This window comes from Equus asinus, chromosome 9, assembly GCF_041296235.1.
Source record: "Equus asinus isolate D_3611 breed Donkey chromosome 9, EquAss-T2T_v2, whole genome shotgun sequence".
NCBI classification, from domain to species: domain Eukaryota; kingdom Metazoa; phylum Chordata; class Mammalia; order Perissodactyla; family Equidae; genus Equus; species Equus asinus.
Genome location: NC_091798.1, coordinates 15,501,369 through 15,526,885, shown reverse-complemented (window position 1 = coordinate 15,526,885; position 25,517 = coordinate 15,501,369). Strand labels below are relative to the sequence as shown.

The 25,517-nt window shown below is 42.1% G+C and overlaps 1 protein-coding gene across 12 annotated transcripts in view; it reads left to right on the top strand.

Moving 5' to 3' along the window:
* Window positions 1-25,517, top strand: part of TENM2 (teneurin transmembrane protein 2) — a 1,160,613-nt gene that overhangs the window by 745,419 nt on the left and 389,677 nt on the right. Inside the window, exons 1-2 of one of the 12 annotated variants that reach the window (XM_044777699.2) lie at window positions 15,922-16,146; window positions 16,684-16,766. The exons of the other annotated variants lie outside the window; for them this stretch is intronic. Of the exons in view, the coding sequence (XP_044633634.1) occupies window positions 16,751-16,766 (16 nt within the window). The 5' untranslated portion in view covers window positions 15,922-16,146; window positions 16,684-16,750. Of the gene's footprint in view, window positions 1-15,921; window positions 16,147-16,683; window positions 16,767-25,517 lie in introns of those variants that run through there. 12 annotated transcript variants of the gene reach the window in all.

The window sequence follows — 25,517 nt, the reverse complement described above, 5'->3', positions numbered from 1 at the left end:
CAGGAGTGAACCAGGGAGAAGAGTCTTCGATGAAGACAGAAAAAGGAACCAATCGCAAGTTTCCCATTCTCCACTTTTCTTTATTTCCAGGAGCAACTCTACTTTCTGTGTTAGTATCAGATCACGAGCCAGGAAGCACCAGACCTGTAGGGCTCCTATGGAACTCTAAATTTTCAGTTACCAGGACACAGATCTGATACTTTAGAGTTTGTGAAAGTAACATTACTGTTTAAAACTGAGGCATAAATACTTGTGATTCAGAGGTTAAACATCATTCCTTCCTTCCTCTCTTTTTTTGTTTATTAATTTATTTATTTTTAGTTGCCACGTCTCTTTATGGAGGTATAATTTACATATCAATTCACATACAAGTGTACATTTTAGTGATTTTTAGTAAATTTATACAGTTGTGCAATCATCCTCAAAATCCAGTTTTAAAGCATTTCCATCATCTCAGAAAGTTCCTTCATGCCTGCCCAATTTGTTTTTAATTGGCATACAAACCCCTTCCAAAATTGGCTGATAGATGATCTTCTCTTATTTAAAAACCAAAGAAGCATGTTTTATAATATCTTATTTTAAAAATGTATTTAAGTTTATTTTTCTGGCTTCTGTTACACTATTATAATATCACTACTGTGGCGTGAGAAAAAACAGACAGGGGAAAAGATGATCTTATGCTGTGAAGCGCAGTTTGCAGAGCTTCTCCATTTCAACATACGTCGACATTCCACCCCGAGACTGAAAAAGGAGAGCTTGCTGTGGGTGGCAGGAAGGAGAAGAACTCACTTCCTGGGTTACATGTCTTATACTAAAGTTATTAAGCCTTTAGTTGCCAGTAAATTGGAACAATAATACTAATAATCTCTGCTTCTTGGTGGCCATATATTCTATTTTATTCTCTTCATATGCATTATCTCATTTAAGCCTCACTCTGGGCTCCCTCCCTTCATAAAGATTAGGAAACTGAGGTTCAGAGACATGAAACAGACTTTTCAAAGTCACTCCACATTCGATTTCGAAGTCAGGAATCAAACCCCGGGCTGCTCACTGCCCCACCCCTACTTTAAAGATTGAGCTTTATCCCATCTCTAGACAGCTGACTCAACGTACAGCAATCGCCGGGCAGCCTGACCGTCAGAGGTCAGCTTCTTTTACTAGGAAAGAAAATTTGAAAACATGTGGCCCTAGGGAAAGAGGTAAGCCAACATCACATTTAACAGCCACCCCAAAATGGTGGGATAGAAGAATGATTTAAGGCGAGAACGCTTATGGCTGTGGAATTTTTGAGACTTCGTCCTTTGAACTGTACGGTGTTTGAGGCTGAGTGAGAGGGCGAGACTGTGTATGGACAAGCTACTGCTTGACTCATTGTTGGTGACTCTCCACCTGGAAATGAACATCGCAGATCTGTGGTAATGCTTGGGGAGGCATCATGATTTGGCAGCTTGAATAAACTCGGAATAGGTCATTATTATATAGCAATTTGGAGAATGTAAGAGGGGCATTGTCTGAAATGATTTCTCCCTTGGCTAACTCCTCAGTGTACCACTCATTTGCCACTTAACACATAAACACTGCCTTTTATTAGACTGTTTTCATGCATGTGTGTTATCCTCCATTCCCATGTTTCTGAAACTGGATTAAGCACAACAGTCATGGGAGCCACTTATTAAAAGAATAGGTTTCTGGTCCCCTGAGACATTTTTGATACAATAGTCTTGAGTAAAGGCTCAGATACCTGTATTTTTATATGGCTTTTGCAATGACCCATGTTTAGGATTTGCTGCTCTTTAAAACTCTAAGTCCACAAGGGCATTTTGTTTCCTAGCATCTAGCAAAGTGCTTGGCACAGAGTCAAGTTCAGTAGATATTTGTTGACTGAAGGAGGGAATGAATGAATATTACAAGTTCCTTGGGGTCAGTGATGATGTAACTTACCTCCCACAGTACTAGTAAATAGAGATCAATGATTGTGTACTGATTGATTAGTTTTAAATCTGTGACTTATTTTTCCTGTACCTTTGCTCAGCTCTGGGGAAGTGGCCATGCATTTGTTTAAAGTCTTGTATTCTGAAAAACCTGCTTCCACTTTAGTGAGGTGAGGTGGTGCATACAGCATCCAGGAGCTGATTTGGGGTAGGTTCAGGAGTTTACTTATTCTAGAAACCCACAGAGAGAACAAGTTCCCACATTTTGCAAGTTTATTGTGCTGCAGTGTGGTGAATAATTGTCCTGAGGGGACTAGATGGCATTGGAAAGTATTAATCTTGGATTTTCATTTCCTGTAAAATAACTTTCCACTTATTACATTCAGTGAGAATACTTTGGGTTTCAGGAAATATGCATATTTTATCACAGACAGTCCTAAGTGTGCTCCCAAATGTATCTGAAACTCAGGAGTTAAGAGGGACAGGTGCAAGCAATTGAGTGAACCAGAGGATGCCAGACTAGTCTGTGAGAGACTGGAGGTAGAGTAGGACAGAGTCACCTAGAGTCAGCACAGCCGGCACATCATTGTCTAATTTTAGGCTCACTGATCTTTTAAATTTTTTTTCAATAGGAAAATATTAAAAATCAAAATGACAGTAATAATGATTAATGGGCTAGAATTATCAAGCCCCTGACCATGTTCCAGGCATTATACTGAGTTCTTTCACATATCATGCTATTTAACTGATTCTTTGCAAGAACCCAATGAAATAGTGTAGTGCATTACAAATGAGGGCATCTCAATTAAGATGGGGCTCAAAGAATATCATCGGACCCTGCTCTTCCCTGTTGGCTTTTTCTTTGGTGATAAAGATGGCCATCGGCAACTCCAGTTTACATCCTGTGAAGATACAGTGTCGTGGAAAAGAAGATTCTCTTCCTGCAGCGTCAAGGAAATCCACAAGATCACCTTCACTTCTGACGTTGACTGCAAAGCTGGGGGATCCCTGAGATCACCCTCACTTCTGATACCAATTGTAAATTCAAGTGTCCCCAAGATCATTCAGTTATAATAATTCACTGAAAGGATTCATAGAACTCACTGAAAGCTATTATACTCACAGTTATGGTTATTACAGTGAAAGGAGATAGATTAAATTAAGTCAAGGGAAGAGACTCATGGAACAGAGTCAGGGAAAGTTCCAAAAACAAAGCTTCCAGTTGTACTTTCCCAATTCAGTCATAGACAGGGTTAACTTTTCCCAGTAACAATGTGTTCCAATATACATGGAGTGTTTTCAACCAAGGAAGCTCTCTTGAGCCTTGATGTCCAGAGTTTTTATTGGAGCTTGGTCACAGAGACATGATGACCACCCATGTGGCTGACCTTTAGTCTCTAGTCCCTCCAGAGGTCAAGCTACCACATGGTCCAAAGCCCCCACCATAAATCACATCCTGAGACTGTCCCATGTGGCCCAAGTTCCCCAGGTAAACAAAGTATCTTATCAGGCAAGTCATTCTGAGGACTTAGAGATTACCTCTCAGGAGCCAAGGGCAGAGACCAGACTTCTCTTTAAGCAAGGCTAATTCTTTACTGCACAATTCTCCAACAATTTCAATAACAGCCCTGGCCTCCAGTGGGGTCATGGGCCCATCCCTGAACCAATTTTTGGGGCGTGGAAATAAAATATGCTAACTGGCCAGGCCTAAGGTTGTTGCCATTTGGCTGGCCCACTTATAAACCAAGAGCAAGGAAGGGTGGTTATCAAAGAAAATTGGACATCGATCAAGCTCTTCTCACTAGGAAATAAAATAAGAAGACGAATTCTGTGTTCACTCGTGAAAAGACTACACATTGTAAATAAATGACCAAATTCCTTTTATTTTGATTTAATGGGACGTCATTAACAAGTCCATGGGAAAACTAACTAAAGGTGACGTAATAAGTGTCGTTTTTAAAAAAGACAGAGCCTCTAAAATATGCCATGTGTGACTTAAGAAAGAGGCAAAATAATAACAAGCGGATGAAGAAGTTCTGTATGCGATTGCTCATGCAAATTTCCCACCAGGAAGGAGTTGTCTGTCTCATTTCTCTAGAACAACATGAAAATCTCCTACAGCAGTGGTTCCCAAGCTTGTGGTGTGTTAGCAGCATCTGGGGAGCTTTTAAAATCCGAATGCCCAGGTCACACCCCCTACCCGTGAAGTCGGAATGTCTAGAGGTAGGATCCAGGCATTTGTATTTTTTAAAGATCCGCAGGAGATTCCAAAGCAGCAGTTTGGAAACCACTGTTTTGGGTATTAAAACAACCTGAACACTACTGCCCTGAGCCCTAGTTTCCAGTATGGCCGAGTGAACACTGACCAACCGCTAGTGGAAAAACTGCTCTTGAGAATCGGCAGAAAGCAGTGCCAAACCTGAGTTGGAGACACCTGGGTTCAAACCTGGCTTTTACATTTACTGCCTGTTGGGTCTTGAGCAACTGTGTTAGCCTCTAGAAGCTTCCTCGTCTGTAAACAACTAGTAATCCCTACCATATGGAACTTCTGAAAGAAAATATGTAGAAAGTTCCTGGCATAGCAAATGTCAGTTACTTTCCTTATATTATTATATAAATTTTAAGAGATATGGAAACCCCTTGCCATTTTTGGCCTGCCTTTGTTTCTTTGTTTTGTTTTTAACATGTCTATGAAGGATAAAAAAATTTGTATCTTGGTCAATGATGCAAAAGTTTAAAATTTTCTTTGTTATTAAATATATTTGATCTCTTAAATATTGGGAATCCTGTGAAGAGGTGGCTCATTCCTTCAGTTATTTATCCAAGCAAGATTTACTAAGTATCTACAACAATATTCCATCAATCCTAAAGTGCACTCACTTGCAAAATAACTTACTGCTATCTTACGTATGAATAAGAGAGGAAAAGCTTTTGCCAATTAAACTATGACATGCCATCAGTTGCAAGAGGAATTCCTATTTCATAAATGTTAAAATGAGCAGGGAAATGTACATGATAAAGTCAGTAAAATGTGGTATCCTCCAGGATGACGGGCATTAGGATACAGAGCTGCACAAGATACTGATTCAGTCATTGGAGGCCAGAAAGGACTAAGTTCCACAGATGGCCTCAATCCTCTCTCTCCTGAGAAGAAAGTCAACTCCAATTTCATCAGGAGAAAATTCTTTTTCATGCCTCTTTTAGATCATTAAATGTCATACACTGATCACTGTTTCACCTTTGAGAAATACAGTGACCTGTTTAAATGGTCTCCATTTTTAAATCACTTTTCTTCAAACAGGACCAATTTTAAATGGCTGTATGTCATCCCACCCATAGATGGGAGAGTGAAAATGGCTCATTATTTCAGCAGATCACATAACTCATGATACAGGAAGGCAGGAGGTGGGAAGTTAGAGGGAATGCAATTTGATGATCACATGATTTTTCTTCCTCAAACCTCCCCATTCAACTGAAGATTTTGTGTTGTGATCCCAAATGGGTCAAAATATAAGCTCAGAAAAAAATTTTCTGAATAGAATCCTTTGCTCTCTTCTATTTATACTTAATACAGGTACAGATATGCCCCATTTCTCTCTCCCAACATTAAAGCCTACTTGCCCAGAAATGTGCCTATGTTTACTAATTTTTTTTCATAGCTAGCTAAATACGTCGCAAAATGGAGGCAAGATGTTGGAGAGATTTTAGAAATAGGCAAATCATCAGTGATTCTGACTTATCCCATTGAAATGCAATCTTTGTATTTAGTTTGAGAAATTAATTTTTTGGTGACAGAAAAAAATTCCAGGAAAGAAAAAGGAGAGAGACAAAAATAATAGCCACTTCAAATCCAAATGAGAATCCTACTAATAGCATCTTGGTGTGCCATGCTGGGACCCTGCTCCCGTCGACAGAGCTTTTCTTTTGAAGGTAAGCAATTTAGAGAATGAATCTGCTCTGCTGTCTGGTAGGAGGATGGATGCCAAAGTTAGATCTTTAAGGAAATAATCTTATTAGTCCCTCTTATTAAGGAAGCCTCTGCAGTGTGTAGACTTTGAACCTGCCTGATGAAAAGTAGGTCTTGTCAAACAGCTCACAGCTCCTAGTGAAAAGGTTGAACTTTGTTGGTTTAGATCATCCAATCCAAATGCAAACATGTTTCTAAGCTTCTGTTTGCATACTCTGGGAGAAAAAAAGACTTCCTCATTTTCCCTGACTCTGACACTAATAGCATTGCAAGGGGTTGGCAGCTTCCACGGAAATTACTAAATCACTGTGTTAATGGTACACGCAGGAAGGCAAAAGTTTTCTGCGTAAGCTGAAATTTAAAGCTTCCCATTGTCATTGTTTGGGTCCTTTTATTTACTTAACTCTTCATTTTTTTCTCTAAACGGATCCTGGTTGTTCAGTTTCTCTTCTATGACATCTCCAAGCTGACCCCATCCGGATGTCGTAAGGCTGAGATTTTGACAGCTCTGTCATTTTCATAGCCGTGAGGGTTGATGTCGAGCTTCCAGGATTATTGCTCTCTAGGAATACTTCACTACCCAATCAAGCGGAAGGTCAAGAGAGATGGAGAGAGGAAAAAAACTCTAATTAAATCAGGAAGGGCTGGCTTGTGCCATCAAACATGCGTGCAACTTCAGGAGGGCCTCATGCTTGTATCTGAGTGCAACAATTGGCCCCAGTCGGGGGCCGCAATTGTCACAATGGACAACAACAAAATTGCCATTAGAGTGAGCAGCTTTTTAAGGAACTGGCTCCATTCTTTGCTTCTACCCTGCTATTAAGACCCTTCTCAAATCAGATTAAGGAAAGGCACAGTAACACATAGCTTGATTAGAGTAATGGACAGAGGAGAGCGAGCTCTTGTCTTGCATCTGCTGCTTTTGCTCCTAAAAGGTGTGGCTTCTGAGCCCTAGCCTGGTATGTAATGCAACTGGATAGTAGTGCCCAGATAGAATTAAAGGAAAGTATGAGGCTTATTCCGCTTGGAACAGAACTGAGAAGAGCCTTCCTCCAAATTTTTGCATGGTGGGTCCCTGCAGTAAGGAACCAGGTACCATGTAGAATGCCCAGACACTCAAACTGCTTTCATCCATTTTAGTTTAGCACAGCCTGTCTGAGACCTACCATGTGCCAAACATTGGCAAGAAATTAGTGGTTCTACAAAGTCATGGACAGGAGCTTTATGTCTAATAGGGGCTTAAGGCAGGTGAGCTAAATACTATTAATATAAGATAATAAATACAGTGAAAGGGCAATAATAATAAGTTTTAAAAAATATGGAACACCTAATATGGGCTAGTCACTGTCTAAGTGCTTTATAGGAAATAAGTCATTTAACATAAAAGTTAGACTGTTACACCTGGAGCACAAAGGGTATGGAGAATCCCCTCAAAGGAGGTGTTTGAATGGGTCTTGAAGGATGTATAGGAATCATTTCCTATGTCTAAGAAATAGAGGAATGGAAATAAAACTGCCAAATAGAGAAAAACCTCAGATATAAAGACTCAAAGTATAACATCAGATGAGATCATCCAAGCAATATGGCATTACTGAAAAGGCAGATGGTAGAGAAGGAGCTAAAGGTGATGGAATGCAATGAAGGCTCTGTCCTCTAGGTTATGGAGCCATCAAAGAATTTTTAAGTAGGGATGACATTCAGATTTCCATTTTAGAAAGATCATCCTAAGGCCCAGCATTACTCTGTCCCTGTTGAAGTGATAATAGTACTAGTTTGCTCTGCAGACCTCCCTTGACAACAACCTCCCCCCCGAGGATAGGTGCTGCCTTGGCAGAGGTACCTATGTAGAACCCTCAGGCATCAGCATTCTGCTTGTTGACTAAGAGTGGAAGGAATGAAGATTTTCATTTTTATTTATTGGTAAATGCTTCTCGTGGCAACTTAATGCTTCTGTTTCAACTCTATTACCCAGGAGTTCTTAGAAGGTGTCATCTTCTTTAAGTGACAATCTGAGTGTATCCCACTAAGTGTCCAACTTTATGGGAAAGTTGCTCTGTGGATAGTTGGCTGGAGCAGACATTCACTCCCAGCTGCCTATTCCTCCAGGCTTATGTCGCAGAACATCTGTGTCTCATACTTACAAGTCAAGGAAAACCAGCTTTCTGAGCAATGCCTATCTTTGATGGCCCAGTGACATGACTAAGGAACAAGACAAATGAGAAAGGCAGTGTCAGGGAAGGAGACAGAGAAGAAGCAGTAACATGTTTGTCAGCCACAGTGAGATGTCCAGGATGGCACACACACTGGTCATGGTGTCCCTAAGATTTACCATCATGAAAAGGGTAGGCCACAGGGGATAAGATTACAAGATAATCTACCAGGCCTGAAAGTTAGACTCATTCCTTCCTTAATTATTTTCCTGCAGGTTACACTTTCCTTCATGTTTCTGTGAGGCAGCTGTGGGAAATACAAAGGTTTGATTCTGACCCTTGGAAGTGCCAGTTTCCTGGTGACCCTTGCTGTAGCCAGTCCTTCATAAGCATGGGCTGGGCCCGTCCAGTGTGAGGAGGGCTATGAGCATCCCAGTTAGTAGGGATGGAGAGGATGATTGTAAGATTGTATAAGTCTCTGAAATGTGTCCAGTAGTGAAAGGAAAGGAGTCAAGCCAACTCAGATTAATAATTTGGAAGGTCTTCAGAGGAATATTGCGTAACTGTCCAGAGTTCTGAAAGAAGGTCGCTTTGCTAGGGAGCTTACAAGTTCTGCACACACACACACAGACCTGAGCAAGGCCCTGGGAACCACTGTGCTATGGTGGAAAGATCATTGGAGTGTGGGAGGAGCAGGAAGAGTACGTACCTATTGAAAACTTGGACTTTGCTTCTGAGCTTACAACCAAGGCAGCGTTCTCTCTCTCTCTATTCCCCCACACACTGCCATGATACAAAGCAAACCCTCCTTTGACAATAAGCCAAAGTATTGAGGCCTCCTCCTCACTGGCTCAGTCTGCAGCCTGAGCAGTAGCAGTTCCAACCACCCCCTCCCTCTCACTGCATCCCCTACTCCATAGATTTCTCAGGAACGGCACTCTGGCCTCCTTGGTCATCTCAACCTATACAGCCGTCAGAAGTCCTAACCATATATCAGTTTTCTAAATTGAGAAGGTGATGAATTTTTAAATTCTTGAACCTGTGCTGTAATAATCTTTCCACCATCCTACACATTACAATGCAGGAAGGCAACAGATGTGTTTTCTTATGACTCTGAGAACATGAAATATTGATGGGGGAAAGGAGCATGGCTGTGGTATGGAGGTTTGCCTGCAATGAAGGTAGCCGTCCTCATCCCAGCTTCTCATTTTCCATCTTTCTTTTCTGACACTTAGGACATGAAGAAAGCCCCAAACCCATGATACCCAAGGCTCAATGAAAAGTTCAATGAAAACTCTTTAAAAGCTGTGCAGTGAAATCTGTCTAAAAAGGTCTTTATCAGTCTCCAGGGACCAATTGCTAATGTAGCTAATACACGTTTGATCTATACAGATGATTTTTCCTTTGTCCCCAAGGGAATCTCTACAAACACTTTGGATTTACATGGTGCCAAGCCCAAGTAGCCTGTTGGAAAATAAATAGCATTTTAACACATTTAAGCATCAGTGCCCAGGATGAAAAGTAGCGTGTGGGCTCTTCTCTGAGTTTTCTATCTGGGCTGTAGGACATAATCAAAACTTCATTTTTAGAGCATTTCTTTTCCTGGTGACATTTCACTCTGAGGCACTGCATTTTGAAGAGAAAAAGGCACAAAGTAGAGACTCTGCTGCTTCAAAAAAAAGAATAACATTTTCATCTAGGACAGTTTTTCCAAACACATGTTTGAGTGCCATGTGGGTGTCAGTGTGTTTGGTACAAATGTGCAAGATGTCTTTAAGAGGCACAGAGTTGAATATTTTTTTATTTTAATATTTATTTGTTGTAATGCACATTAGGAACATATATATATATATATATGTAGTTTTATATAGCTAGCACTTCTAAGCTGTGATTTCATGGATATTATTAGCTAGGATGAGGCTAAAGTTGAAAATAGCAAGTCAATTTAAAGAAAAATATTAAGAAAATGAAAGAACGGTGGACTGGATGGAATGGCAGCTGCAGCAGCTCCAGAGAAGGACTGGATAGAGCGAAAATCCAGAAGCTGGGAGGAAAATGACTAATGTTGGTAAATGCTGATCTGGGGAAATTCCCCACCTATTTAATTAATAGGAGAGTCAGGGCCAAATCTGCCCTTCCCTGGCCAGTGGTGACAAGTGTGAATCTGTCCGTCTACATCCCCTTGCAGAGACGGAGATTCCCTATGGCTCAACTGGAGTTGGATCACAATTCCCTGTTGTCTGAAGTCCTATTTTTCTTGTGGTTTTAAGCAGAAAATTGCACGTTCATGGTGCCTCAAGCCAGTATGTCATATCAGCCCTCTTCACAATGAAATGATGTAAGACAGGATATTGCCGGCCACTCAAGAGACGTGCCTTTCAGAGAGGGAGTCCTTCAAATGAGTGGGCTCTGCCCTGGATTCTCAAGTGCAGGGGGAGAATTTGTAACTATCCTCTGCTATATCTGAGTCCATGAGGAAAAGATCATGATAGCATTGTGTAGCTACCGAGTCTTTAGCATATGGCAGGCACAGTGCATTAAACCTTCAGAAGATCTGAGTGAACCAGGCACCATTATTTTCCCTGGTGTATTTATGGGGGAGGTAAAGGTTGGAGACACATGCAGCTAGGAGACTCAAATCTAGTTGTGTCTGACCAAGACGTTGGACTTCCTTCACAACTCAAAATAAGAGGTCACTCTCCAGCTGTGAACACTTGGGGGAAATGACCGTTTCTACAGCTATGATTCCACCCACAATGGGCAGTTGAAAATCCTACAGGGTCTTCTTTAGAATAGTGCCCAAACTTCAACTTCCTCCCTGGCAACACGAAATCACAGATAAGAAAACAATGACCATGATCTTTTTTCAGGTATGGCAAAGGTTGGGAGAGTGGAGGGGTGGTTGGAATGGGAGGAAGAAAAGAAAAAGAAAATAATAAATGTATATACATGAGAGGAATTTATGCACCAGGGTTCTCTTCCCAGCTGCATAGTGAGCCCTAATGACTTTAGGAAAGTCTCTTATCCTCCTTGATCTTCTTTTTTCCCACCGATGTTATGAGGGATTTCAACTAAATGACCGTGTAAGTCCCATTAAAACTCTTTGAATCCACATTAGGGTAAGTAATTTATTTTGATTTTGTCTTTGATGTAGAATAGCTCAGGAGAGAGTTGGGTTGGAGGGTGGCTGCTAAAACACTAGAGAAACCTAACCTTCACTGGTGACTCAGTCTAAGAGAGGATAACAGAGTTGTGTCATCATAAAGGATCCCAGGAAAGTATATACAGGACATCTCGTTCTGAAGCAGGGAGAGAGGGCACGACATAGGGAACATGGGGCCAATTCTCCTCCATCCCCGTACTCTCTCTTTGGGCTCCGTATCAGAAGCCCTGCTGCCTTCTTGCCCAACCGTAACTTGGAATGTTGTAGAATCACCCATGTTTTTGAATCAGCTTCTGTAGACAAGAAAAGTGCTGAGTCCTCTCCCTGAAGGAAATAAGATGAGGAAAAAACTTTCCTTTTACTTCATTTATGAAAGTTAACTCAGATGAGGATTATACAATTCCTGAATCTGCCACCAACTAAAAGGTGGCCTTAAACAATTGTCCACCCCTATGGAAACAGGAAGTAGGTGCTCCAAGTAGTTCCTTGTGTTGTTCTGGAAGCAATGATAGCTTCTCAAGTCTGCTGCTGATGAGACACACCTATGCCTCAGAGGTAGTCTCAGCAGTACATATTTAACAATATTCAACATTTGGAATTGAATTTGAGCTTCCACATGGGAAAAAAATCCTAGAATTTAAACGCTACCAACAGTGCTTTCATATTATTTACAGAGACAAAGAAAGGCCTGTATTGAAAGATTAGCGTTCTAACTCCACACATTGTCTAAGTACAAATGGCCCAGCAAAGTCAGAGTAGCCCTGAGCTGAAGTACAGTAGTTGCCCCTTATCTGCAGTTTTGCTTTCCATGGTTTCAGTTACCTGTGGTCAATCACAACCTGAAAATAACGCTATGTCACAATGCCTACCTCATTCACCTCCCTTCATCTCATCATCTCATCATCTCTGCATTGTATCATCTCATGTCATCACAAGAAGTGATGTACAATAAGGTATTTTGAGAGGCCACATTCGCATAGCTTTTATTACAGTATATTGTTATAATTGTTCTACTTTATTATTAGTTATTGTTAATCTCTTACTGTGCCTAACATAAATTAAACTTCATCATGGATATTTTTCCAAAAAAAACATAGTATATATAGAGTTCGGTACTATCTGTGGTTTCAGACATCTGCTGGGGGTCTTGACACATATCCCCCACAGACAAGGGGGAACTATTGTATGCCTGGTAAGAGAACAAATGTTCAGCTTCATGCTGGCTAATTTAGTACGTACCATGGAGGGAAAAATAAGGGAAATGTTAACTTAATGAAACAAGATCATGACTTGTATTAGAAAGAGATTATCTGTGATCTGTGCAGTGAAGAAAGCAGGGCCATGTTACAACTTGATTTGGCTGATGTGTTTTAGAAGGACTCATAATTCATGTTTCAACCGGAGAAATAGCTTCAGCAAGTGATGCAACGTGCTGCATTTTTGTTCAGGTGGTTTGACAAGAAATGAAAGATGAAGTTGTTTGAAACTCTAATTGAGAAAAGGATCTTAATGATGTCCATGCAGTACAGCTGTTTATAGGGATGGAGTCACAATGTCTGTGGGTATTTCTTAGCAGTGAATTGTTCTAGAACCTACTTCTTTTGAAGAATTATAATTTTGATAGCTTTTGTTTATGTAAGCAATAAGTATGGTTAGTACTTCAACAAACTCCATATTCAAGACCTATTGTGTTTGTTTTACAGAAGAAGATGCAAATATCTATTAACTACATCATTAGAGAAGAGATATATGAGTAAACATCTGTATTTTTCAAAGATATTAATAATAATATATGTATATTATCATCCGATGAAAATGCAGCCTTTATAAAATATGCAGAATTTGAAGTATTGCTTTTCTCATTCAAAAGATTTAGAAACCTATACTGAAAACCTTAGATCGTAAAATGGCTTAATAAAAACCGTGGAACCTCATTTATGGATAAACTTAAAATCAAAATTTAAAGCCATCACTTTCTGAAAAAATTAAGTTCCTCATGAAGTACTGGTCCTGTACACACATTATTAAAGTAGAGAGACTGGATTGAGTTGAAACCAATTTATTGGACAGTGAAATAAAAACCTGGCTGTGAGTTCCATTGGTTTTATCTTCAGCCTTGTGGGAGGATGGAAGGAACATCGGAAAGGATGTCAGACCTGTGGTTTCCAGCTCAGCTATGCTGGGTGACATGAAATTGAGTGAGTCCCTTGAGCTCTCTGGTCCTCCTTGTCCTTTTTCGTAAAATGCTAGTTTTGTATAAGATTAGAGGTTCTCACCCTCCGTTCCTTGTAGGTTGGGGAGTAGGGGATGTAGATAAGAGAATGGAGGATTCGAAAGGATGCGTCTTCAGGCCACTTTTTCTCCCAGCCCCTTTTTGGATATCAAAATTCTGAAATAGTTTTCATTTACAGTTTAATCAACAGAAAGGTGTTTCGGTTTATTTTTTAAATTTTGGAATCCCCCTTTAAAAAAATAAATGTTTCATGATCCTCCTCTTCAAACTCTCCGTTTGTACTCTCTTTAGTTTTTATTGACATCTCTGTCATGGGGCAACTCATCTGACAAGTTTATTGAAGGCAAATGATAGTGATGACTACAGTGCTTTGCACACAGATTGTCAATAACGATCTGATTGTTCAGGGAACACTTAGAGATGGGGCTCAGGCATCTGTGAGCCAGTCAGGGTAAGTTTTGTGCCATTGAACTGGTAACCTCTTGAAAATTCATAATAACCAAGGTTTATTACAAGCTCACAAGGTGCCAGGCACTGAATTAGGTACTTTACATTTATGACTGAATCCTCAAAATCCTAGAAGTGTATCTCATTGCCCACAGTTTCCAGATGAGGAAACTGAGGTTCAGGGAGGTCGAACAACTTTCCCAAGGCCACAGGCTAGCAAATGACTGGCAGACCGTTAGGCCTTTCCCACATTGCAGCTCTGGACGGCAGCAAGAGGGTCCCCAAGGGGTCCTTGCCAAGACTTGTAGTCTGAGGTCAACCTCTAAGTTGATTATTGCTTTCTTATTGGAGGAAGAGTGATATTCTTGAATAATCTTCCTCCTAAGGAATCATCTGTGTCCTCGTCACTCTAGTTAGTTAGTTGCTTCTAAGTCCTTTTCAAGAAAAATTACAACGTGAGTTGGATTCCTTAGTGGCAAGGATCAGAGGAACTGCTTCTAGCTGAGAGCGTAGCTGTGTCCACATGGGGCCAGTGGACTGGATGACCCAGCGTTGTGGGTCTAGGGAGCCAATACTCCAACCTGAAATCATCCCACAGGGCAACTGGTATCTACTTTTCCATTCATCAGATCTTTGAGTGTCTGGGTTGTTGTATCATTATGTAGTATAAGAATACAGACATGTGTGTGTTCTATCATGCTGCTCTTTGTCTGTCTAGTGTTGCGGAAAGCTCTGCTTCTTCATGCGCTGTAGTAATCCCCATCACTCGGCTCTTGTGTGCACTAGAAAGTGGGTTTGCCCCCTCTGGGCTCTGCTCCACTGACCTACACCATGCTCTCTACCATTGTTTCTATCCCGGACACCAATTTTCCACCCAAGCTATCTGAGTTGGGATGGACTAAGTCATTGGAAGTGACAGCCACTTAAAAAAATGGCAAAACTCAGGAATGCATGTTCAAAGGAAGCTTTGCAGAGAAGCAGGTTGCTCTTTTCTCCTTGTGTTCCTGGATGAGACAACTGACTTTCCCCAAGCTGACTTCTTGCCTAGATAAACTGAGTTAACTGTGAGGTCCCGCCAAAGGTTTTTTCATTAAGCAGTGCCTGGGGCTTTCACAAAGTGAAGTCACCTCTGCCTGCCAAGCAGGGACTTTCTAGCTAGTCGTGGGGGGAAATGCATAGCCTTCTCACTACTCCTACAGAAGAGAAAGTTTCTGTCATCCTCCTACCTTCGCTGTGCCAGTGTAGAGTTCATTCTGCCTGCGCCGAAAATGCCCAGCTCATCGTGTGTTGTCGAGCTATCGACAAGAAGGGAGATGGTGGACTACAAGTTGGAGAATTGTTCGTTTTGCTGAAGAGGAGACTTGGGGGCAGAGTCATCGTTCTACTTGGCTAAGTCAGTGGTCCTCCCGTCTAGTGCTGTGACTTGGATGGGGCACCGAGGAGCATTTGTTGGGTGAGCATGATTGCTCTTCATCCAGCTTGGAGGGTTAGTCCTGGTGCCAAATGCTCCTTCCTTCCCTTAACAGCCCATTCTAAATCAATCTTCCATGAATTCATCAAAATGTGTTGGTAGCGCCTCAACTTTGCTGCTTCCATGTCGATGCCCCTGACGCAGCGAGGCCACTTGCAGGAGCTTCCTCAAACTGTTGTCTAAACTTTCCTCCCTCGAGTGTCTTCCAGCCACTCCAGGGAAAGTGTTCTTTTCCCTCGGCTCATTTGCCATCGTGGCCGTATTTCAATGTGCTCTTGGCTCCTGATAGATGAGTTGGGACACGCCTCAACGTGCTTTTGTCTCCCCTGAAAGAGGTTGAATCTGGGAAGAGAGGAGGGAAAAATATATGTGGGAACGGTTTAATTGTATCCATGAGGATTCTTAGTAATCAGGATGCCAGTGTGTGTTTTCCAGAGCCTAGAGCTGACATAAATAATGTAGCGTACTTCGCTTTGTGCAGGCTTGCTGAGGAATGCTGATGGAGAAAAAGCCAAACTGGGATCTGAAGCTCCTGGCTCCCAGCACAGCCTTTAAAATCCTTTTATGGAGCAGTAGTTTTGAAACTGTAGCCAGGGCCTCGGTGGGCTGTCTATGCCAGGAGAAGCCGACAGAAGAGTGACTTTGGAGGATCTACCTGACTTGGGTTTTGGAGAATGAGAACCTGGCGCAGCCTGGATGGCTCCAGCTAAAGATTGGTTCATTTCGTTTTGCGTTCCTAATCCCAGAAGGAATAGGACAGCTCTGTCAAGGCCCTGAAAGCCGGGTAAGTGTGCAGCTGTTGCTAGCAAGATATGACTGGCCTCTCAAACATAGTTAAAAGCGTATTGCCAGCCTTTCAGAGCCTCTTGCCTTAATGGTAAGAGCCAAATGAGCTTTGCGGGACAGCTAGCCCCAAATGAAGTCCCGTAGCTTAAGCGCATTTAAAGGCGAAGTGTTCACTGGGGAGAGCAAGAGGGACCACGAACACCACAGTTCATTTGCAGGAAGGAAACAACTGTGTCTTTACGTGGGATTTTTACAGGAGGTCTGCCAAGCCAAACATCCAATTGAAGCATCTTCCAGATTTTGATTTAAAGTGTAACTTAAGCCTTGACTTGGCCACAAATGAGAGAAGCAAAGGAAAAGATGGGGGAGTGAGAGGGGTGGAGTAGAGGGATGTTAGAAATAATTTTCTGTTGTTAATGTTAAGGGAGAGGTTCTGGGCATTCAGTAAAAAAGACAGCTATTTCTTGCTTATACCTTGGTGGTTTAGAGAAGGACCTCAGGGAACATTTGTTTTTTGTTTCTCCTTTTGATGAAGGCATTTGGGGTCTAGAAAAGAAGATTAAAGCAGGATCCGTTTAATTTGTTTAGTTTGCCTCACAGACATGAAGCTTCAGAATGGTAAGTGTCAATTATATTCCTACTGTTTGGGGTAACTAGCTGAGAGAAGTGTTCTTGAGTGGGAGTTCTGAGCAAGGATCTGGACCTACCAAATCTGGGCTGTTTTACAGTTTTTGGCCAGTGATAGGAGCTGGTGTGTTGGCATAGAACAAACATAGATGCCATGTTCGGTTGGACTGGGAAGATCTATGCCACTGGCCCTTTAAGGGATGGTTCCTTCTGCTGTTGCTGGTTTGACAATTATGGGACCTCATTTGGAAACCAGCTTTACCCCACTTAAATTCACAGGAAAAATGTAAAAATATTCAGACAATTTCATCATAGGACATGTATATTGTTTTTCCTTTGAAGTTGCTACGTAGTTGTTTTGTTTTGCTTCCTCCATATAAAAAGTATCACCCAAATGTGTTTTATAAAACAGTATTTAGAAATTTTGTTTGTGGTAGGAGCCCTGGATGTATTACTAAAAATCATGGAAGTTGCTTGTAACCATGTGATTGCACTGGTGGAAAAGAGGCCCGTTTTTGTCTGAGCCTCATTTCTTCCTGTCCCAACAGTGCCCCTGCCTCGTTTAAGTGCTGCTTTAAAGGATTCCATCAGAACTTTTATTCAGCAGTCACAAGAGCCCCATATACTCCTCACTGCTTAAACAAATGCTTTCCCGGAGCAGAGTTGTTGTTTTTCTTTCCCTGTCAATTTCTATCACCACGGATAACAACCTGGGGTGGGGGAGTTACTGAGATATCTCTAGTCCAGAGATTCCTTTGGTCTGAAGGATCTGTTTCAACAGTTTTCATGCATGCCTTCCATTTTTTGGGCAATAGCATGCCCATCTGTAAAATGGGTGTGAGATCTGATTAAAAATGTAATACTTGGGCCCTCTGGAAACCTCTCAGTCATGCTTGCAAATATCTGAAAGGAAACACTTGTAATAGAGCATTAGCTAAGGGGTTGTCTGCAAGCTGTTCTCTGCAGGCCTGAGTTTAGAGATGTTTTAAGCACCCAAAAACTCTGTTGCTTATTGGTTTTTATTTATAAGTGCATTAGAGGAAAGTATATTTTAACTGCAAAGAGAAATACAATACTTGCAATAAACAAAACTCAGTTTTTATAACCTAAGAAGTGACCTGAAGGAATGCGAGGAATTGATCGAAGGCTGTGGTTCTCGGGTGCAAAGTCACGGCTTCATGTTTAATTTAACAAAACATTAAACATTTCATGTTTAATTTAATGAAACATTAGAGCACTAGGATTTGTCACCTTCGTGACAGAATGTCAGAACTGTGGGATAGTTTCAGAATGTATGTTCTTTCTGCAGAATTCACATATGACACTGGAAAGGTTTCACATCCAAAGACCTCGACTTTTTTCTAGGGGTCTTTTTCTCCTCTGATAAAAGGAGGAGAAGCAAAAAAAGCAAGTAAAACAACAAAAACACCACCACATTAGGCATGCACTACTAGGCTAGCTAATTTTAGGGGGCTGGTAGCAGGCATTTAGGCAAATCTATTAACATTCAGCATCAGCACAAATGCAATTGCATTTCTACTTTTTGTGCTTCTGACAAAATAAGTGTAAGAATCTTCAGGATAAGGAAAGGACGGACATTGGAACCATTTGTTAGGTGGTAAACTTTTTGTTAAACCCATCTGGATACTTTAATGAACTCTTTAAGAAAGTGTGTGAGATCTTGGGAAAAATTTAAGTAAATATATCAGTTTGATAAAGATTATTGCCAATGAGAGAGAGGAAACCCTTTGTCCTGCATTGCTTGCTGGATATTTTCTTAGTCTGGAAAATGTGGTTGGAGGTTGATAATGCTATTTTGCCTTTGGCTTGTGATGGAAAATTTCCCGTTTTGTATTTCAAAGTACTGAAATAGAGATATGCCCTACCTCTCTGCCCATATTTTGCAGATTGGTGGGGCTCTGTTTTCACCTGATGCTTAAAATGTTTAGCTCCTTTCAATGGAAAACAAGACTCTATGTTTGAGCAATGAAGGCAGTTGCCAATTCATGAACCACATATGTATATGTGCACACGTATTTAGACGTTTATACGTAAATGTATACACACATACAATATACAGGCATACAAAAGCCCCCCAAATTCTGCCTCCGTTGATTTGAATTATCTCCTGCACCATTTCTGGAATGCTGGATAGAACACAATGTAGATTTATGCAAGTATTTTGTTTTGTGATGGCAGGAATGTGAATACCTCTCATGTTATTATATACTCAGCCTGAATGTGCGACTTCCTTGTGCGCCTTGAAGTGGCTGAGACCAGATGCTTCAGAGAGAGAGATGTCATATTAATGCGATTCAGAGGAGCATATGGCAAGAGAAAAATCGTTATGACAGTTACTGACCTAAAGAGCAAGCAGCTTTTTTAACCTTTTAAAAAATTGTTTTAACCCCATCCTAAGTTGCAGCACTTACTTTATTTAGTTGAATAATTTTTTAAACTCTCCTCTAGGCTGAATTCTGGAATGGGGGTGCAAAAGAGTGCCCTGAAGTGCTAGAGAGCCCTCTTTCCTTGGGAGGTGGGGTGGGAGAGTGGGGAAGCCCCCTGCTGGGCAGGATGGATGGTCCGCTCCTGCTCACTACCTACTGGGTCCCAGGGCTGAGATCCAGTGGGGTGGCATCCAGCTCACCTTGGACTGCCTTGAGATAGTACCCCCTGGCTTCTTCCCTCCACATGAGGAGGTCCCAGGAGAACTCACCCCAGTGTGCTGTCCCTGAAGGCCAGACATGCTCCCAGTTGCCCTGCCACACTGCCTGTTGCCTATGTGACCCCTCTCTGACCACTGTCCTGACCCATGGTTGGCTCATAGGTGACCAAGGTTGATGATGAGCTCTCTTCACTTCAAAAGGGCTCTTTTGAGCATCATCTACGTGTCTGGCGCTCTGACAGGCAGTGGAAAGAAAAGCACATGAGACATGGTCCCCACCTTGAAGGAGCTCCTATCTGTTGGGGAAGGCCTGCTAGCAAAAGATGCATAAAGCTGCAGTGCCGTGGGGGCTGAGGAAGGAAAGCCTGTGCGGCCCCAGGTACCAGATGGATACAGAGGAGAGAGCAGCCAGTCCTCAGAAAGAAGGTCAGGAGGGGCTTCACAGAGGCCTTTGGTCAAGAGAAGTAGCCTGGAAGGTTCCCCTGGAAGACATGGGGTAGGACTTTCTGGGCCCAGAAAACAGCAGAGTTGGCCGATCAGGAAACTTCAGGTGCTCAGTCCAGTAAGGCTGGTACACAGGGCATGAGGAAGGCAAAAGATTAGACCAGAAAGATGAGCAGAGCCCCCACGGTGAACAGCTTTCCATGCCATCCAGTCCACACCACCATCTCAGAAGTCTGAAACAGCCAGGCAGTTCATGGCAGTAAGCACAGCGAGGGCCGGGCGTATCAGAACGACAGCACAGGGAGTTCTGTGAGAGCTCCGGAGCTTTACCGTTTCCATGTCTAATTCAACTTCAAAAGAAATTGCACTGGCTGCCACTGTGTGGACCAAACAATTAAATGTGAAGGTCCCAGATGGAGCCTGGGGGCTGCTAGCTTGCAACCTCTGCAAATGGACCACAGGGCGCCTGTGAAGGGATTTCATCCTCTGGCTAACTTGCTTTAAATCTGGAAAGAGGTTAGAGAGGAGCTTTTACATGTACATAAACGGTATGCTTGGGGACAGATTTTCTCCAAAATTCTACAATTTTCACGTGCCTTCACTTGAAAATCGGTTGAAGAAGGTTAAATACATGTTTATGTTTACATCTGGATTTATATTCACATATATATATATATATATGTAATAGTGGCTGTGTTCAGATTCCTTCATGTAGTCAAAGATTCTGGAGGTGAAATCAGAAATACGAGCAGAAATGCCGACTCTGTAGATAAAGATACACAATTAACCCGTCATGGTGAGTCTTGGCACCTTTTTGGTTAGCCCACATAGTACCTGGTTTGGGGGTTATTTCTTTGTTTTTAATTTTAATTTTCTCACCAGCAGTTTAACTTTATACCCTATGGTAATGGCAGAGATGCTCCCACTTATGTTAGAAAGCCCTAGCGGATCCCGTGGTCGTATCTTTTGAGAATGCAACCCCTACTTGGGGTTTACTTGAGACGGTGGAAAGGAGGCTGGAGGTGACCTCCTAGACTTTGACTCCTCTGCTGCCCTGTGACCCTCCTCTGGCCCCAGGCTGGGAAGGGCTGTGCTACTGCGCGGTGCTCTGTGGGCAGCGCCACCCAGGGCAGACTGCTCAGAAGACCCCATCCATCATCCCTTGGGCTCTTCCCTCCCAAAGGGTCCTGTCTTCCTTGTGAGTTCAGTGTCAGGCTGGCAGTGCGAAAGCTGAGACAGGGCCCGGGTTGTCTTGCTGCTTTTGAACAAGAGAGCTAGGCTTTTAGCGTTTGTTGAAGTGACTGAGCTCTCAGTGCCCTAATTTATCTGTCTGAAGGCTAGACAGTAAAACTTCTCAACTCTGTGGGAATCATGTTAATGATGATTATATATATATATAGTGGCCAAGATATCAGGTCAAACTCCAGTTCCACAAACCAGCCATGACTTGTGTGTGTTCTCGGGGCTCTCACCTCACGCTCTCATTCACTTCCCAGTGCCTGCTCCCACAGAGGCCTAGTGGTCTGAGGGCCGATCACGCCCCAGGCCGGCTCTCTTGTCTCCGCTCTGCACTGATCAGGTTGTGGAACTCTGCCCCTTTCCAATGGTGTGTGCAAAAACAAAAAACAAACTAGCAAACACACACACAGACAATCACAGTCATTCATCCAAGACCTCTGTGCGGAGCAGATTTTACTGAAAGTTTGGGGAAAGGGAAGAGTTTCATGTGCCAGCAATAAAAAGATCCTTAACTGGAATATTGGGTGTCCCCCTCTTAAACAGACCCTGCAGCTTGAGGAAGCGCAGTCAGCAAAGATTTATCCACTTGGGCTCCAGCTCCCTGCCAAGTTGCCTTCTGCATCTCTCTCTCTTCTGACTGGCCAGAAATTCAAGTGTTTCTCCCATTGTGTTTATGCAGAGCAGTTCGGCACTCTCGCCTCTGCCTCAAAAGCCGGTGCCCTCGTCAGTAGACAGAGGACGGAAGCCAATGTATTTTGGGCTTAGCCCTTCTCCTGGTCCTGACAAACTCTGTAAGAAGAAGACAATCGTGTAGAGATGTATTTCCCCACAGGTATGAATAATACCATTTCCCATCACCAACCTCCAAGCCACCAAGAAGCAACAAGTTAAGTTTTTAAGTAAGAGTTTTCTGACACACAGGACGCTATTTTCCTGTGCTTTTCAACATCTGATTGACTGAACGATCGCTTACAGATGCAGTGTGGCCAGGGGCGAAGAGCACAGACTCTTCCCCTTACCAGCTGTGTGACTCTGAGCAAGTGAGTTAAGTTCTCTGACCTCCAGGAAAATAAGGGATAATCACAGTCTCTCCCTGTTAGGCCTGTTATGTGATTAAATGAGATAATGCGTGTGAAGGCGCTGATCTCTGAAGCTGGCACATGTCGTTCTTATTTCCTTTGTATGTACTCAGTTTCATCCTTTCATTTTGATCCAAATTTCATGATAGGATTTTTTCCTTCGATTTCCAAATTAATTTCACTTTAAGTTGGTGGGGTGCCGGGATTCTGGCACAGGCCGGCTCAGAGCTCACCGCACCATGTGGAACTTGGCACGCAGTGACCGGCCCTCCTCCCTCTTCAAGAAGAAGAGAGCGATCCTGCTGTCTTCCTCCAAGCAGGCTTTTGGTTTAGTGTCTGTTTCTCTGCAGTGTCCTTTCTCCCTTCTGCTCTTTTAACCAGGCAGCTAGCAAACCCGAGGTGCTTCAGAATAACTGCGTTAGCAGAACTTTTATTCCAAACAGAGTGTTACTAGAAACACAAACACTCAGAATTCTCTCGTTCGTCTTCCGTGGCAGAGAATCTAATTGTTTGCTCTTGGTTTGAGTCCTTAGAGGGTGGGGCTGGAGGGGGGCAAGGAACAATTATTGCAACTAAATTTTAATCAACAGTTTCAGTAACAATATTGAATTAGAAAGTTACTAGCTACTAGTTAGAGCTTGACTTAGCTCGTACATGGACAAATCAGTCATTCTGTGATGATTAACATCTATTCAGAACAGAGAATGTATTATGGGTACTAAATTATCATAGGAATTAATGCAGTCTTTTTAAAGGGCTTAAAATATGTTAATAAATACAGTATTCCAGCACCTGCAGCTCAGGAACCAAAGTCATTAAAGATGGATATAATTATATTTATTATTGCAAGGATCTGGGTGGGAGGAAAAACAGTTTAATGAGCATGAATGAAACGGGTTCTTTATTTAAAACTTCTTACCTAAAGAAACTGTTCCCTTTAAGGAGTTATTTCATGGAATCATTGAATGAGAGAACTATACAAAAAGTAAATCAGAGACAATAATTTTCTAACCTCTGGGCAATGACTTTCAGGAGTCCACTGGGGACATTACAAAACTCTCCACTCTCTTCGCATTTGACTTAACATGGGATTCACCTTCCCCTACTGTGCCTGCTACTTCTCCTGCTTCAGTTTCCGCCACCTTCCCACTTATGCTCTACCCAAGAGCCACGCCCTCCTTGCAGTTTCTCAAACATACCCAGCTCTTTCCTACCTCAGGGCCTTAGCACATGCTTTTGCCTCTGCATGACATTTATTTTGCAACAGTTCATTAATATATCGCCAGGCTTTGTCCTAATCAAATTTTAGTTATTAGCTGATTTAATCCTTGCAACAGCCTAATGGGCTAGGTCCCATTATCATCCTCAGTTTACAGACAGGAAAATGAGTCAGAGAGAGGTTAAGTGCCTTGCCTGGGGTCCTGCTGACTTGAGATCTTCTCTTCACCACAAAGTTCTGCCTCTTTTTAGGGTGAGCTTCTACCATCCCTCAGATCTCAGCTCAGATGCTGTCCTTGACACCTTTATCTAAAGTCACCCCCCTCCCCATTTGTCTCTTTCAGGATTCAGTTTATCCTTTGCAGTGTGCATTACCACCGTTTAAAATAATTGTATGCATGTGCATGTACTTTTAGTTGTCATCACCCGTCTCTGGCACTGCTCATGTCCATGAAGGCAGCAAGTGTTTTTGTCTGAAGCTGTATCTTCAGCCCTATTACAGTAACTGACATTTAGTAAATACTGAATGAATATTTGTTTAATGGGTCCTTGAACTCATATGTTCACCGTTTGCTGTCTGTAGCCAGAATAAATGATATTTTTCTTCTATGTGTCTGTCTATCTGGGTAGAGAAATGAAAAATAGATGAAAACATAGATGAAAAATATTAATTTTTTTTGCAATTTTTCAAAAAGAGGGTAAATCTCTTTTTGGGATTAAAATTTTTCTTAGTCGATTGATATAAAAATGAAAGCTTAGTATAACCATTTCTATATTAAATCTGGATCCTTGTATGTAAAAGGTTGGGGATTGATAATTGAGTATAACTCCTATTTGAAAGTAGAGAATCAGAGAACCTGGGAGGAAAAGCCACTTGCTCCAGGCAGGGAGCTGGCTAGGACAGGGTTCAAGAGCAAACCCTAGTGCTCTTGGCTCACGGTCTAAAGTCCCTGTCACCTAGGTCACCCAGTCACCTAGGCTGAGAGCATCAAGAGGAAACCCATCAGAAACGGAAGAGCTCTTTCAGACTGACTGGTGCTGCTGCTGAGAACACTGTGCTTGGCAGGTCAGGAGCAGTAGATTGAAGTTCTCTTGTTTTCTTAAATCTTGGGGGTGTTCGAGGTGAAAATTGACTGTCTGCCTATCTTCGTGGAGAAACGCATTTGAAATGCTATTTCCTGTTATGAGGTGGAAGAAGAAAAATAAACAAACATGCATTGTGTGGAAGTAAAAATGGAGGCCCCAGAGCTGCGCATGGTGCCTAGAGTAAGATGCCAGCCTTAGAGAAGCTGCCTCATTTTCCTGGTTTGCCAGCTTGTTGGGAACATGATCTGGCTACAAAATCCCAAGACCGTGATTCTTTACCACTTCGGAGCCGTGGACCACACTGAGAATCTGATTGAAGTTTGGGGCTGTGTTCTCAGAGAAAAGGAATATCTACAAACATGAAACATTTTGCAGATTATTTCAGGGAGCTTATGGACACTTTTTTGTCCGTCTCATGGATCTCTAGAGGCCTGTGGATTCTAGTTTAAGAAGTTCTGGTAGCACATAACACATAATAATATTAGTTAATTATAATAGCTAATATTTATTCAGCTCTTATGTATCAGCTACCTGACTAATTGTATATATATATTTTTTAAACTTAATCCTGGTTATATACATATATTTTTATGTATAATTTATATTTATATAAGTTATATATGTTTATTTTAACTTAACTTATCACAATCGTTCCCACTTTACAGATGAGAAAACTGAGGCTCAGAAAAGCTAAAGAAGTTAGAAGGTATTGGAGATTAGAACCCAAGCGATCTGATGCCATAGCCACACAGGCAGGCACAGAACATTTGCATAAAGTAGGCTTTCACCAGCTTGTATGTAATCCCATGGTAAATCCCATGGTATAAATAAAAGCTAAACGAGAAACCTTCAGAGTGTCCGTGAGGGCTCCAAAGGGCTAAGGACTCCCTACTCCAGGTCTTTCTATTCCTCATGGAGGTGCAATCGGCATGGTTCCGGGATATCTCCTCTTTCCAAGAACTGCCCTCTATCCTCCTACATATTGGGGCACTGGAGTTCTTAGGGGCTTGA